Genomic DNA, 14,975 nt, shown 5'->3' with positions numbered 1-14,975 from the left:
CTACAAAATGGGCTTTCTAACAGGACCTGCGCCAGAGGAGGATTGCATGAAAGATAGAATCAGGGAAGAACCTAGTGTCTAATAAGCACTCATAAATTAACTGTGTATTATCGTGGAAAATAATGCTGGCTGACCCACTTGCCGGTCATGAGTGCATAAAGCACCGCACAGAGCGACAGGAGACAAGGTCACGTACTGCTTAAGAGCATGGACTCTGGAGCCAGACTCCCTGGGTCTGGATCTCAGGCTCTGCCATATATTATTTATTTAACCTCTTTTTTAACCAAATTACTTATTTTATTATTTTATTTATTTATTTTATTTATATTTTACTTTATTTTAACCAAATTACTTAACCTCTCTAGGCCTTAGTTTTCTCATCTGCAACATGGAATCCTGTAGTAAGTACCAGCTTCATAAGGTCCTTTAAGGGTTAGTGTGCAATAGGAGCTATGACCCCTCGGTGTGGCACTCGCCTTTTCGGACAGAACAGGAACCACACGGAGGCTCTCCAGTAGGGCCATACCTCAGAATCAACTGGAGATTTTTATTTTTCTTTTTTAAAGTTTAATGTATTTTAATAACAAACTTACAGGAACAGTACAAGAGACAGACAACATTAAAAACATGTATTTGCAGGCAGGACAACTCAGTTAGAAGAGTGTAGTGACGACGCATTCCGTCACTGGGAATGTATGACATTTTGTATGACAAAAATGCCACAAATTCCAATCAGCTGCCATCGATAGGAAATGTCCTTGTTTGAAAAACAAAAACAAACAGAAAAACAAATGCTGGCATTGTCCAGAAAAAATGTAGCCGGTTTATTGATCATGGTTATAACGTTGAACCTGCCGAGAACTGTCCACACGTACTAACTTGCACTCATGCCTTAGGTCCCCACATTTGTTAAAAACTCACACGCAGACGAAGACAGAAACCTTGCCAATACCTGACTTCTGTCCCGTTTTTCTGCTGGCAGTCATTACTTAGGTATCTTTTGACTCCAGGGAAGAAAAAATACTTCACTTTCAGAACTACCAATAACAGGAAGACTTTTTTTTTTTTTTCTTTTTTTAAGAATGGAACATTTTCCCTCCTAGTGGAGTCTCAAGGACGTTTCCACGTGTGCTATATCCTCGCAGGATGTCTCTGGCACAGTCGTTACACGTTTGGCATGGAGACCACCCATACTGGCGTCTTTATAAAGACCCCACAGGGAGGCCTCCCTAGCCTCCTGCAAAGCCCCCAGAGCTGCACTCTGGACAGACAGATCAGTTTTGCAGTCCTGAGTACCGGCTCGCCCCAGATGCTGCAAAGGAAGTTTGCGCATCTTTGGATGCTCAGTGCATTTCTGAAAACGTCTGATTTCATAGCACCAGGCCTATAACAATGAGGTTTTTCAGCCCTTCGGTAGAGGGTGCAGTCCGGTGGGCCGTGTGAGCCCTGGCCCTGGAGACCTACTCACTTCCCCTCCTTCCGCGTGGCTGCTGCTGCCGGAGCCCATAGCGCTGGGCACTGGAGTTAGCGAGCGAGAGATGGTGGCCCAGTGGCGGCGGCAAACTCCGTTCCCAACTCGAGGTTTTTAAACCAGAGCTTTACAGACTCAGATCTGTGGGGGTCTCCCTGGAGATCCTGACTTAGTGAGGTACAGTGGGACCCAGCCATCTATTTTCGGAGATAATCGAATCAGCCCATTTACCTATGGGCCCCTTGGGGAGGAGCCCATAGGTTAAAGGGGGAGCGGGCAGCCAAGATCCCACCGCAAATCAGTGGCTGTGCTCTCAGGCACCGGCCAGAGCCTAGCCCTCCTGCAGTCACCAGGGTGCCTGCTCCCCTGGGCAGCGGGCCAGCTTCCCCGTGGGGACGCTATTGCGGGCAGGAGAGGAAATCCTGCGGCATCCTCCTACCAGATGGCCGGCCGGAGGATGGAGGATCTGTGTGCCACACCGTCTTTGCGTAGCACCAGCGAAGGAACAAGACACGACAAGGAAAATTGCAAGGAGCAATTTACACCAAGTGCCAGGCTCCAAATAAATCATTACGCGCAATCCAAAGAGTGAGGTGTTTCCTCTGGGTCTTTTCCTGTGACAGCTGCTTCTTCCAGCCCCTTCTTCCATCCCTCACCCAGTGAGTACAGTTGGTCAGGACTGTGGCCAGGCCCCCATCTGGGTTTTTAGCTCCAGAGCTTGCCTTTTTTTGCTGTGAGGGAATCAACCAGCCCCAGAGGCACGAAGGTGGCAGGACAGGCAGAGGCCTGGAGTAGCCACAAGACCCTCCTGATCTTTTGTTTTTTGCCCTTAACCATCCCTCTTCCAGTTACCCCCATGTACCCCACCAAGGGCAGGGGCCTCATCAGTGCCCCCCGTCTCCTCTGGATCACAGTTTTCCTTATCCCTAAAGTGAGGAGGTTGGACTCAGCCAGGGGTTTTCACGTAGTGTTCCCCAGAGCGCTAGAATCCCACAAAAGGACCTTAGGAGCCACAGGGGAAGAAGTACCCAGTGGCTCAGACCCCAAGACCCCTGTGCCACTTCTACTGGAGCAGATAAAAGCTTACCTGTTTTGTGTATGGGGGGGGGTCCTGCCACTTACTGTGATCTTGGGCAAGTGGCTTAACCACTCTAATCCTCAGTGCCCTCCTCTGTAAAATGAGTTAGTAATATACCCTATATTATAGACTGGTGTGCATTCACATGGTCTGTCAAATGCTTAATGTTATGTAAGTTTTGTCTAAAAAGGGAAGAGCTGGAGGGCCACAGAAGCTTGGAGGTCCCGCCCTCATGGGTCTGGATGCTGACGGAAGGGTGAGGGTTTTCTGGTCCTTCTTGTGCAGGGAGATGAGCCTCACAGACTCATGTTATCTTTCCTTTCTATTTCCTTCCTCTAAGATGAAGCGTGCTGGAACCACTGGGTCAGCCCGAGGCATGGCCCTTTATGAGGAGGAGGTGAGCACTAAGGGGGTATCGAAGCCACAGTCGGGGTCCACCATCTCTTTCCTCTCTTGCCTAGCGCCTTCTTTCTTTCTCCTAAAACCACTTGCCTGTCAGTTTACCACAAGAGGGGTACCCTTGTGCCCAAGACATTAGAACACAAGACCCACGAGACCTGGAGCCCCCACCTTGCGTGGGCACCCCACCCCACATTCTCACCCCCAGGACACACCCTCGAGTTCCCCTGTTTGTTGGTGAAGCTCTGCTGGCAGTTCTGCAGGACCAGAGCGATGTTACTCTCCCTCTGTCCATGGGGACGTGGAGGCTGGGGTTGGACCACACCTCTGCACTCTTTGCCCAGGTCCCTCATGCAACCCCAGGGACTCTAACTGTGAGAAGGCTGGTTGACTGTGGCAAATCTGAGCTTGGAGTCAGACTGGAAGCAGGGTCTAGCCCCACTTATGGTCACTCAGGGCTCTGTCCATGTCTAAGTCAGAGTAAAGTTTCAACCCTAGTGTGCCTTGGATTTGCACCCATGTTGGTGAGCCCTGGAGACCAGAGGGTGTCTGCTGTCCGTGGTGCTGAGCATACTGGGGAGGGCCAGCTCTTCCTCCTCTCTACAGACTCCTCCCTAACACTAGCCATCCATCCAGTCGCCCGGCCTCCTCCCCTTCCTAGACTCATATACCCTCTTCTACTGCAGCAGGTGGAACGTATTGGTGACATAGAGGAACGTGGCAAGATCCTGGTGTCCCTCATGTACAGCACACAGCAGGGAGGCCTCATCGTGGGCATCATACGCTGCGTGCACCTGGCCGCCATGGACGCCAACGGCTACTCAGATCCATTCGTCAAGCTGTGAGTCACTGGGACTGTGAGTCGACCCCAGAGGGGGTCCTAGATCCTTGCAAAGGAAGAACTAGAGAGCTTCCCCAAGATGACTGAACACTGGGCCCAGAGAAGGAAATAAGCCTGTCCAAGGTCACACCTTGAGATGGTGCCCAGAACTGGCTAGAGTGTGAGTCTGGCATCTCAGACAGATTGGTGTGTCACTTGCCCATATGAGGAGTTTTGTGGCTCTGTGCCCTCCATTGGGACAAAGGCAGTTGGCAGCATTGCAGTGACCCCATTTGGAGCCCCCTTGAATCAGCAACTTGTCCCTCCAGCAATCCAGAGCCCCACCACCAAAGAAGCAATCCAGCTTTTTCCAGTGCAAATCTGGAAATGTTTAAAGAAAGGACCTTAGACTTTGAGTTATTCCCAGAAACTCCACCATGGGGAGTCAGAGAGTCGTGTTATCTGTTAGTACAGAGCCTCTGGAATGATGCCAAGATGGGGTTCAACAGACCAGGACTTTGCTAGCGGCAATGCCTGAGGCAGGGAGAGCTGTTAGACCACCATGCAAGTCTGACTCACATGAGCAGAGAGGAGAGATGGGCCAGGGGAAGCATCGTGGATGCAAGTTCAGCAAGGCCATCAGAGTCTTCAAGGTCCAAAGCAGCCATCAGACAAGGCCCATGTCTCCTAGAAACAGGAATCCCATAATATTCCTGCCAACTTTAGCCATCAGCCCAGAGTGGAGCCACGGCACAAACATGGCTAGGTTTCCAAGGGCAGCAGCTGAGACCTCAGTCAGCAGTGCTATAGCTGGAGGTCCGCGCAGCACATCCTCACAACCACCACTGAATCAGACATGGGTTCCACTCCTGTCTCTGCCAGCTGCCCACTGTGTAACTGTAAGCAAGTTATCCTAACCTTGGATTCTTCCTGGGCACAGTGGAGACAGTAGTGCCACTTATGTCCAGGAATGGGGACAAGGCAAAAGGTTCAAATAAGATCTCATGTAGAAAGCAATTCTAAATGTTCCTGGTATAGTAATATTTGCCCTACTCTCAGTAGACTTCTGCGTTGCCTTGTGGCAGCTAAAGGTGTGTTTCTATGGATATGATTGAAAGCTTGGGCTCTGGATCCAGACTGCCTGGGTTTGAACCTTAGAGCCCATAGTCCTCAGTATGCTCTAGCTGTATGACCTTTGGCTAGTGCCTTCACATCTCTGGGCCTCAATGTCCTCATCTGTAAAATGGGAATAGTAACATTGGTCATTAGGTTCTGCCCTCCAAGAAGCACACTCCAGGGCTAAATGAGATGTGCAGGAGATTTATTGGGGGGAAATGCCCATGAAGAAGAATTGAGAGGGAGCCAGCGGAGGACCTTAGGGAAAGCAGGTGGGGTGGAGGAGGGGGCCGGAAGGATGGTTGGGCAGGAAGAATCTTAGATCGCAGTACAGTTCTGATGAAGTTACAGCCCAGGTGATGGGGAAGGCTTGAGCACAAAATGGCTCATTGCAGTGGGCCTGCCTGGTGGCCCTTGCTGGCCCCTGCTGACCCAGGTGCTGGCTGGGAGCCCAGGGCGAGCACTGCCACGGCGAGAACATTGGGGTAAATTCAGAGCCCAGCCACCTTGTCAGTCCATTTTGCCCCCCTGTGGCTGGAGGTCTGAGAGGAGCATTGTCATGGGGTCTGGTACACAGTAGGTGCTCATTAATTAAACATCTGCCATTCTGGTTCTAAATCACTACCCTTCCTGTTCCTCCTCATGGCAGAGAGCATTTGTTTATGTTCCCTCCAGCCCGGGAGACATTCCCTCTCCTGGCCTCCCTCTCATAATAGAAGGCAGTGCTCCCTTTAAGGTCACGGCTAAAGAATTAGGCCAGGGTGGACTCTGCTTTGGATTTTCTTCGAATGAGGGTTTAGTGAACAGAAGAACCCATGAGTTGGGGATGAATTTGATTTCTAGGAGTAACTGGGTTTTGTTTCTCATATGGGCCAATAAAGAAAATTAGCTCATGGGCCACTGTCCTGCACTCTGTTACATCCCAGCCACCAGCAAGCTGCTTTTCTTAAATAATTCTCCCTACCTACCCCCTTCTACCATCCACCCAATCACTGTGGAGGAAGGAACATTGCTGTGGTCACCCAGAAAACGGTTGCCCTGGTGACCATTATGGGAAAGCTAACAGGAGGCCATTAATCAGTCTAAGATTGAATTAAGATTTTTTAAAAGATATTATTTATTTATTTGACAGAGAGAGAGAGAGAGAGAGGTCACAAATAGGCAGAGAGACAGGAAGAGAGAGAGGAGGAAGCTCTCTGCTGAGCAGAGAGCCTGCTGCAGGGTTCGATCCCAGGACCCCGAGATCATGACCTGAGCCAAAGGCAGAGGCTTAACCCACTGAGCCACCCAGACGCCCCTGAATTAAGATTTTTAAAATCAGAATTGCCCTTCATCTTTGCTCAGCACTTCATACTGTTCAGTCCCCGCTTTGTGTCCCTTCTTTAAAATTGTCCTCAAGGGGTGCCTGGGTGGCTCAGTCCATTAAGCATCTCTGCCTTTGGCTCAGGTCATGATCCCAGGATCCTGGGATAGAGCCTCACAGAGGGAATGGGGGTGGGAGGCAGCCTGCTCAGCAGGGAGCCTGTTTCTCCCTCTCCCTCTGCTGCTTCCCCTGCCTGTGTGCTCGCGTGCTCTCTCTCTCTCTCTCTCTCTCTCTCTCAAATAAGTAAATAATTAAAAATAAAACAAAATAATAAAATTGTCCTCAAGGGCAGTAGGAGGTATAGGCTTTCAGTTGTGGAATGAATGAGTCACAGGGGTGAAGGCACAGCAGAGGGAATATCATCAGTGGCTTTCCAGTAGTGTTGCGTGGTGACAGATGGTGACTACCCTTGTGGTGGGCACAGCAGAAGTGTAGACGTGTAGACTTGTCAAGTCACTGTGTGTATGCCTGAAACGAATGTAACACTGTCCACTATGCTTCAATAAAAATAAATAAATAAAATAAATTATCCTCAAAAGCAGTTCTGTCAGTGAAGGAAAAAAATGTTTGCCCTCTTTGCAGATTGGGAACCTGAGGCATGCTGAAGCTACACTTAGGTTCAAAGTTGCACAGCTAGTGACAGCTTTTTTATTTTTGAAGATTTTATTTATTTATTTCATAGAGATCACAAATAGGCAGAGAGACAGGCAGAGAAAGAAGAGGAAGCAGGCTCCCTGCTGAGCAGAGAGCCCCATGCGGGGCTTAATCCCAGGACCCTGGGATCATGACCTGAGCGGAAGGCAGAGGCTTAACCCACTGAGCCACCCAGACACCCCATAGTGACAGCTTTAATGAGAGTCCAAGTGTCCCAACAATTAGGAGCTTTTGGCCCATCTTACTTATTTGCCCAGAAAATACTGGTTGAGCACCTACTATGTGCCAGGCATTGTGCTTACACTGGGGAAGAGCTGTCTAGGCAGAGGAAATGGTATGTGCAAAGGCCCTGAGGTGGAAAGGAGAGTGAATGGGGAGTGAGGTGAGGTGAAGAGCGTAGCATAAGAGCAGGCTGGACTAGAGCTTTAAAAGCCCCATCAAGGAATCTGAACTTTACCCTAAGGTCCAAGGGGAGCCACTGAATAGTTTTGAGGAGGACTGATTGTAATCAGATTTGCATCTTCTCCTTTCTGTGTTTACAGTCACCGCCTCCCCAGGACTTGGGGTCAGCCTAAGGGGTAATTGTGCCACTCTAGGAACCACCATCCAGGCTTTCAATCTGACCCTTTGGGACTGAGTACTAGCTAAGAGGCGAGCGCTGGGTTGGTTCCAAGCTGTGTGACCTGGGGCACATGTCTCAACTTGTCTGGATGCTCAATTTACTTGCACATGAAATGGGGGGTTGTAGCCTTACCCACAAGGGTTTGTTGAGAATGAACTATCCCACAGGTCCTAAGTGCCGTGCCTGGCAGCTCTGCTCTAACGCACATCGATGTTGTTAATGTCGACTCATGTCCTGATTTGTGCAGTGGTTCTCCGGGCACGGGAGGGAGCCTTTGGGGTCAAGAGGCTGATCTGATTCATTAAGCTTCCTTCGCAATAGCATCTCTGTCTCCCTCAGCTGGCTGAAACCGGACATGGGAAAGAAGGCCAAACACAAGACTCAAATAAAGAAGAAGACCTTGAACCCTGAGTTTAATGAGGTAAGGGCGCCCCACTTTTGTCGTGCTCTGGGATATTTCCCGTGTGCGAGGCAGGAACAAGCTCTGTACTAGAATGTCATGATTCACATCAAAACAGTTTTCTGTTGCGGCGCCGGGGCTGCATAGTCGGTTGAGCATCTGACTCTTGGTTTCAGCTCAGGTCACGATCTCATGGTTGTGGGATCGAGCCCTGCGTCAGCTCCCTGCTCAGTGCGGAGTCTGCTTCAGATTCTTTCTCCCTCTCTGTTGCCCCACCACCCCTCCCCATTCATGTTCTCTCTCTCTCAAAAATGAATAAATAAAAATAAAATATTTTTTTAAAAGCTTTCTCTTATACACCCACTTGAATTATTTAAAGGATAGGTAATGAGTTCCTTGTCACCAGAGGGAATCAAACCTAAGACAAAAACCTATAGATTAGGCATGTCATAGGAAGAAGCTGCATTTGGAGACAGACTGAATGAAATCATGTCCAGGGTCTAGTAGTCTGTGGTCCTGAAATTTGAGGAAATAAATAAGGATAGTGATGCCTTTTACCAGTCACCCAGTTGGCACTGTCCCCTCTCTGTCCCTCACTCCCCATGTCCATCCTGGGTAGCAGGCCCTACTAAGACCCCTATCTACGTACTGTGCCTCTTCCGGTTGTCTCCCTGTCACTTGTCAGGCATTTCACATCTGGACTATTGCAGTAGACTCCTGACTCACTTCCTTGTGTTTGGCCCATCCTCATATAAGCATGAGTTTTCTGAAGAATGAATCTGAATTTTTCTTCCCCATTGCTTAACCCAACAGTGGCTCCTTAACTTCTTAGTGTGACAGTCAAGCCCTTTCAAAGTCACGTCCCACCCCTTCCCCAGCTCACCCTCCCCGCCTCAAGTCAACCTTACTTCGCGCGGGTCCTTGGTACATCTCTTAGCCTTTGCGCCTGCTGCTCCCTTTTCCTGGGCTTCCATCTCTCTCTCTCTCTCCCTCTCCGGAAGACTCTTGGTCATCCCTTAAGAGTCAGTGCGTTAAAACCCCTGCAGGGTTCACGTGTTCCTGCATGTCATGCTGTCCCCCTGGATTTCTGTTATTTGTTGGCAAGCGGTCGGATCCTAGGGGTCCAGAACTATCTGTTGAATGTAACAATCTGACGTCAGATCAGAGTCAGCATTGTTTTTTACCCAAATGTTGGAAAGTGGGCCAAGAAAACTACAATACAGTGTGCTTTGTGCTCATTTTGCTTTTGAAATGCATGTGCCCATATCCATGTGCATGGAGAATATTCTTTGTAAACAGAGCTCAGAGCATCACTGGCCAGTAGCTCAGTGCATCCTATCCCCAGGTCCCTCTTTCAGCTGGACCCTTCATGTCCCAACTCTGACTCCTGAATTTTGAGTAAGGAGCCAATGACTGTGGTCCTGTCTACCTGCTCCTGGAGTCTGAACAAGTCATTGAAGAAGAAATCTAAAGAGCCAGTAAGCCTCATTAGCAATAGAGAAGATAGGAAACAAGGCCAGACACCAGATCTCATCACAAACAGGCACAAAAATATTATAAAATGTTGGTACCTGGTGTTGGTGAGCCTGTGGGGAAATGTATGCATCATGGGTAAGAGACCAAACTGGTCCAACTTCCTAAAGGCTGTTTGTCATGTTGTCAAAATGTCCAAAATCCTTAACATTTTGTAATTTAAATACCATTTATTTGAGGAACAGGTAATATAGTCACATATCTGAAAATTCCAAAAGTACCAACGGATGTCCAGTCAACAGTCCTCCTCCTTTCCCAGCCTCTATCGCCTACTTCTCTTCTTTTTTTTTTTTAATATAATTTTTTATTTTTTATAAACATATATTTTTATCCCCAGGGGTACAGGTCTGTGAATCACCAGGTTTACACACTTCACAGCACTCACCAAAACACATACCCTCCCCAATGTCCATAATACCACCCCCTTCTCCCAAACCCCCTCCCCCCAGCAACCCTCAGTTTGTTTTGTGAGATTAAGAGTCACTTATGGTTTGTCTCCCTCCCAATCCCATCTTCTTTCATTTATTCTTCTCGTACCCACTTAAGCCCCCATGTTGCATCACCACTTCCTCATATCAGGGAGATCATATGATAGTTGTCTTTCTCCGCTTGACTTATTTCGCTAAGCATGATATGCTCTAGTTCCATCCATGTTGTCGCAAATGGCAAGATTTCATTTCTTTTTATGGCTGCATAGTATTCCATTGTGTATATATACCACATCTTCTTGATCCATTCATCTGTTAATGGACATCTAGGTTCTTTCCATAGTTTGGCTATTGTGGACATTGCTGCTATAAACATTCGAGTACACGTGCCCCTTTGGATCACTACGTTTGTATCTTTAGGGTAAATACCCAATAGTGCAATTGCTGGGTCATAGGGCAGTTCTATTCACCTACTTCTCTTCTTCTGAAGGAGCTCTACCATCCACTTCCAGGATGTATAAACATACTGGACAAACACGTATAGGGCCAGCTTTCTTACTGGCCACAAATGGTATTGTGGTGTACAACGCTGCTCTCTATCTTAGAACCTTACGAACTCAGAGATACGCGTCTCAGAATCTATCCTGAATAAGTTATCACGGATTTGCACAATGACGGAGTTGCAAGTGTGCCTTTCATCTGATTATTAATGGTAGCGGAAAGTTGGAAACAACGTCAGTACTCCGCTGTTGAGCATTATATTGAGGTTAGGGACAGTGACCTAAGCATTAAAGGAAACCAGAAAGATATTTGCTAACGCGCTAAACTGGTTTTTTACGACGTGTTATAAAACGGGAAAATAAGGCTCTCATAATGCAGCATGTTCATATTATACTTTACGTAATATTCAAATGTTTCATGTAATATTCAAATTAATATTCATGTTGACTTGAAAACATACATTAATGTGGTCGCACATGGGAAATGTTGACAGTGGCTATTCTGGGGTAGTTAGATGACAGGCTTTGGAGGTTGGGTTTTATTTGATTTTATTTTAGCTTCCTCATTTGTTTTAACAATGAACATGAATGGAGGTGCCTGGGTGGTTCAGTGGGCTAAAGCCTCTGCCTTCGGCTCAGGTCATGATCCCAGGGTCCTGGGATGGAGCCCCACATCGGGCTCTCTGCTCTGCAGGGAGTCTGCTTCCTCCTCTCTCTCTGCCTGCCTCTCTGCCTACTTGTGATCTCTGTCTGTCAAATAAATAAATTTTTAAAAATCTTAAAAGAAAAAACAAACAATGAACATGAAGGCATTTTACAGTTAGGCAGAAGAATGATGTAGAAAGTCTGGAAACCCAAGCCTCTGTTCTTCATGTCAGTCTCAGGGCCCTCGACTACCCTCAATCTCTAAATGATGGAGAGAGGGAAACCTACTTCTGAAGCGACCAGAAGGGAAGAACTGAATTCACGGCTATTTGCCTTCCAGGAAATCTGACCAGGAGCAGCTCTCTTAGAAAAACCCCACCAGCCGTCCTGATTTTAGAGAGTTACTGAAATGGGAATCGCGGGTTTTGAGAGTCTTTGTTATACAGAGTGTTTGTTGAAAGGGGATTGTCGGTCCTGGGGGTAAAGGATCCAGCAGGAGGGTCCCCTTGCTCCCAGGTGTTTGGTCCCTGAATCCCTAGGGCTCATCCCTTTAGCTTCTCATGCCCAAGGATCAGGACCCTCCCCCTCACCTGTCTTTCTCTGCTGCATCCAGGAGTTTTTCTATGACATCAAACATAGTGACCTGGCGAAGAAGTCCTTGGACATCTCGGTCTGGGACTATGACATCGGCAAGTCCAACGATTACATCGGTGAGTGCTCCCGACTCCCAGAGACAAGCTCCTCCTCCCCGGAGCGAAGAGCCTTGAGGATCCAGGCTTCTCTTAGAGGGTGCGGGGCTCTCCCTATCTTCTGGCGGCCGTTTCATCCAAACACCACCTCGGGACCCAGGGTACCAATCTGGGTCCAATTTGGGGATGCTTTTATAGGAAAGGGCTTACGAAGCTGGGTGACTGGGTCATGATGGGTTATTGGCTGAACAGGTAACCAAATCACAGAGGAGAGTGGGGTCTGTGGCCCCCAAAAATAGGGTACAAAGGGAGTCCCCTTAATTCGTGAGGCCTGGAGGAAGGTTCTAGTTTTCCCAGCCCCCCTTCCAACGATGAGGAAGATCATTCATGAAAGGTGGAGCAGGGAATGCACTGCAGGCAAGGCACACAGCGTAAGCCAGGGAGTAGGGGCAGGACTGGACAGGGGGGCCGAGCTGACCCTTTGGAAATAGACGAGGGGTACCCAGAAGTAGCGGGAGACAGTTTCAGTGAGTGGGGTGGCGACTTACGGAAGGTCTTACAAAAATGCGATAGTGAAGCTACCACGTGGTGCTCCCATAGGGAACCATGGCGGGCTCCTGAGTAGCTGGTGTGCAGGCAGAGAAGGCCCGTGGTAACGTCATCACAACAGCCCTCCGCAGAGAAAGACCCCAGGTTGCCGAGGGGTCCGGAGGGGTCACCGCTTGCCGGCCGCTTTCCCCTAGCTAGACATTAGGATCCAGAACGAGAGTCCCATGCGCCCCTCCACGCTGACCGCCTGCCTCTGTCTCCCCGTCCTGCCCTCCAGGAGGCTGCCAGCTGGGGATCTCGGCCAAGGGAGAGCGCTTGAAACACTGGTACGAGTGTCTGAAAAACAAGGACAAGAAGATTGAGCGCTGGCACCAGCTACAGAACGAGAACCACGTGTCGAGCGATTAGGATGGGCCCCCAGGTCCCCAGCTCCGTGCCCCACCCCCATGCCAGGTCACCCGCCAGCCTGACCCTGCCGCCCTTCGCACTCTGGCCTCTCTCCTCTCTGCCTCCCCCACCCCCCTCCCTCCCCAAGCCTGCCTTTGAGGTGCCCCCTGACCTTGGGCACTGCTGCCAAAGACCTTTCTCCTCCGTCTGCGATGCTGTGCTGCGGGGCCTGACTGCAGCCCCTCTCTGGTCCCTCCAGGAGGGAGAGGAAGGCGGAGATTTGTACAAGGAGGCTGGAATTTAACAACCTTTCTGTCTGGGGAAACTGCAAAGGTTCTTCATCATTTAGGACTGTTTTTAGAACCTCCTGGCCTTGAAAACACACACACACACACACACACACACACCCTGCGTTTCCTGGGTCGTGTCTGCGTATACCCTGGAACCAGGCTGCGAGGGCCAGCACTGGGGCAGAGATAGAACCTCCAGGCCTCTGCTGCCCCTCCACGCCACACACCCCGATTGCCAGGAAGACAGACCACCGAGCTTAAACTCCCCGGTGACTAGGAACAGACTCTCCTGGCCCCAAATGCATCCAGACGTGGACACGCAGAACACACAAAGGGGCTTGGTAGCCCCGTCTTTCAGGATGCCTCCTCTGTTTGCTTCCGAGCAGAACCCAACACCCTTTAGTGTCCCCCCCGCCCTCCCCCTCCCCATCCTGCGCTCCTCCCTCCCTAACCCTACATCGCGTCAAACTCTCTCTCCTCCTCACCCTCCTCTCTCCCTGTCCGTCTCTCTCCCCGTCTCCTTGTCCTCTTTCTAAGGGGGTTCAATAGCAACAGCAAAAAATACCTTAAGCCAGCCTCGCCCCCTCCCCAGCTTGGCCAGCAAACTCAAACTGGCTCCCCCCCTTGGAGTTCCAGTTAGGCCCGTGTGCTTCTCAACCCCTGCCCGTGTCTCCTGGTGGCAGAACCAGGGGCCCCCCGCCCCCCGCTGGGCGTGCTGCTGGTGCTGTCCCAGGTGCATGGTGGCCTCCCGCCAGCTGTGTAGACGCCCCTTAGTGGGCTTTCCTCGGCCCCTGGGCTCCCCAAGTAGGTGCAAAAGGCAGTTAGAAACCAGAGCTCTGGGTCTGGGTGGGGGCGGGGCTCTCCAAAGCCCCCAGCCTTCCCCCTCCCTCTGCTCTTAGTTAAGTAAACACTCTGCTCTGTCCGTCCCTCACCCTCTCTGCTTCTCTGAATCCCCAAGCCCTGTCTCTCACGCAGAATCGCCTTGAATGTCTCTGTCCATGATGCTGTCTCAGTCTGTCTGTCTCCTGCACCCTTTCACCAAGTTTGTCGGGAGCATAAGATACCATCGTGAATGTGCAGCTTCGGAGAGTGACAGATCCTGATACCAACGGCCATAGTTCCATCATGAATCATTTGGGCTCCCTTCCCCCCCAAATTAAAAAAAAAATAGTAAAAAAGAAGAAAAGGCGATGAGAATCAATGTTACAAATGTGAGGCGGGGGTCAGGGCGTCTTCCCTGCCCCGTGAGAAAGGCTTGTTTTTTCGCCGGTTTCCTTGGTCTTCCCCATGAAAATCACATCCCTCTGTCTGACAGCCCGTTGTCTAGAGACGTCATCAGATGGACACGCAAACTCTCACTTTCTCCAAACGCACCTTTTAACCTTTCTCAGTCAAGGCCCCCGCCCTCAGCTCCCTGCGCAACTCATCGGAAGACTCTGATTTCTTGCCTTGAATAACCATCTTCCAAACACCAAGCTCTTTGCCTTCCCCAAGATGGCCAATGGCTTCCAGGCTGCCATCTTGCCCCCCAACCCTGTCCCTCTGTCAGTCCCCGTGGTGCCCACTCTTGGCCCACCTCCTTCCCATGGTCCACCCCGAGGAGAAAGCATGCTAGCTGCACTGCTCAAGCCTGACGCTGGTGTTGGCGCTGGAATCAGCATGCAGCAAGCTCACGGTGTCCCCGGACCGGGCACCTGCTGTCCATGATAAGTGTAACCCCTCCCTGCCTAGAATACACACATGCCCTCCAGTGCATGCCGAACCGCCCACTGCCTTTCTTTGTGATGATGTAGCCAAAAATAAAGTAGGAATATCCAGGAAAAGCTGGTGGTCTGGGTTTTTCCTTTCTGGTTTCTGGAAGTGCTTCCTCCTCATCAGGATACTTGATGCTATTTGGAGAGTCAGTGTTTAATGAGCATCTGCTATGTACCAGCCCTTGGGGTTTTGGCCATGGACAAGGCAGATGTGGTCTCTCTGTCCTTGTTGGCTGACTCCATACCCAGGTAGAAGAATGCTTTTTGCTGATGCCCA

The 14,975-nt window shown here is 50.0% G+C and overlaps 1 protein-coding gene across 3 annotated transcripts in view; it reads left to right on the top strand.

The window, feature by feature from the left end:
- Positions 1 to 14,767, top strand: part of RPH3A (rabphilin 3A) — a 255,224-nt gene extending 240,457 nt beyond the window's left edge. For all 3 annotated transcript variants that reach the window (XM_082698404.1, XM_082698405.1, XM_082698403.1), the window contains 5 exons: positions 2,890 to 2,946; positions 3,635 to 3,789; positions 7,863 to 7,944; positions 11,643 to 11,739; positions 12,545 to 14,767. In XM_082698404.1, the coding sequence (XP_082554530.1) occupies positions 2,890 to 2,946; positions 3,635 to 3,789; positions 7,863 to 7,944; positions 11,643 to 11,739; positions 12,545 to 12,675 (522 nt within the window). In that variant the 3' untranslated portion in view covers positions 12,676 to 14,767. The remainder of the gene's footprint in view (positions 1 to 2,889; positions 2,947 to 3,634; positions 3,790 to 7,862; positions 7,945 to 11,642; positions 11,740 to 12,544) is intronic.
- Positions 14,768 to 14,975: the final 208 nt, after the last annotated feature.

The sequence above is a fragment of the Mustela nivalis genome, assembly GCF_964662115.1.
Source record: "Mustela nivalis genome assembly, chromosome: 14".
NCBI lineage: Eukaryota > Metazoa > Chordata > Mammalia > Carnivora > Mustelidae > Mustela > Mustela nivalis.
This window is presented reverse-complemented; position numbering and strand designations above follow the sequence as displayed.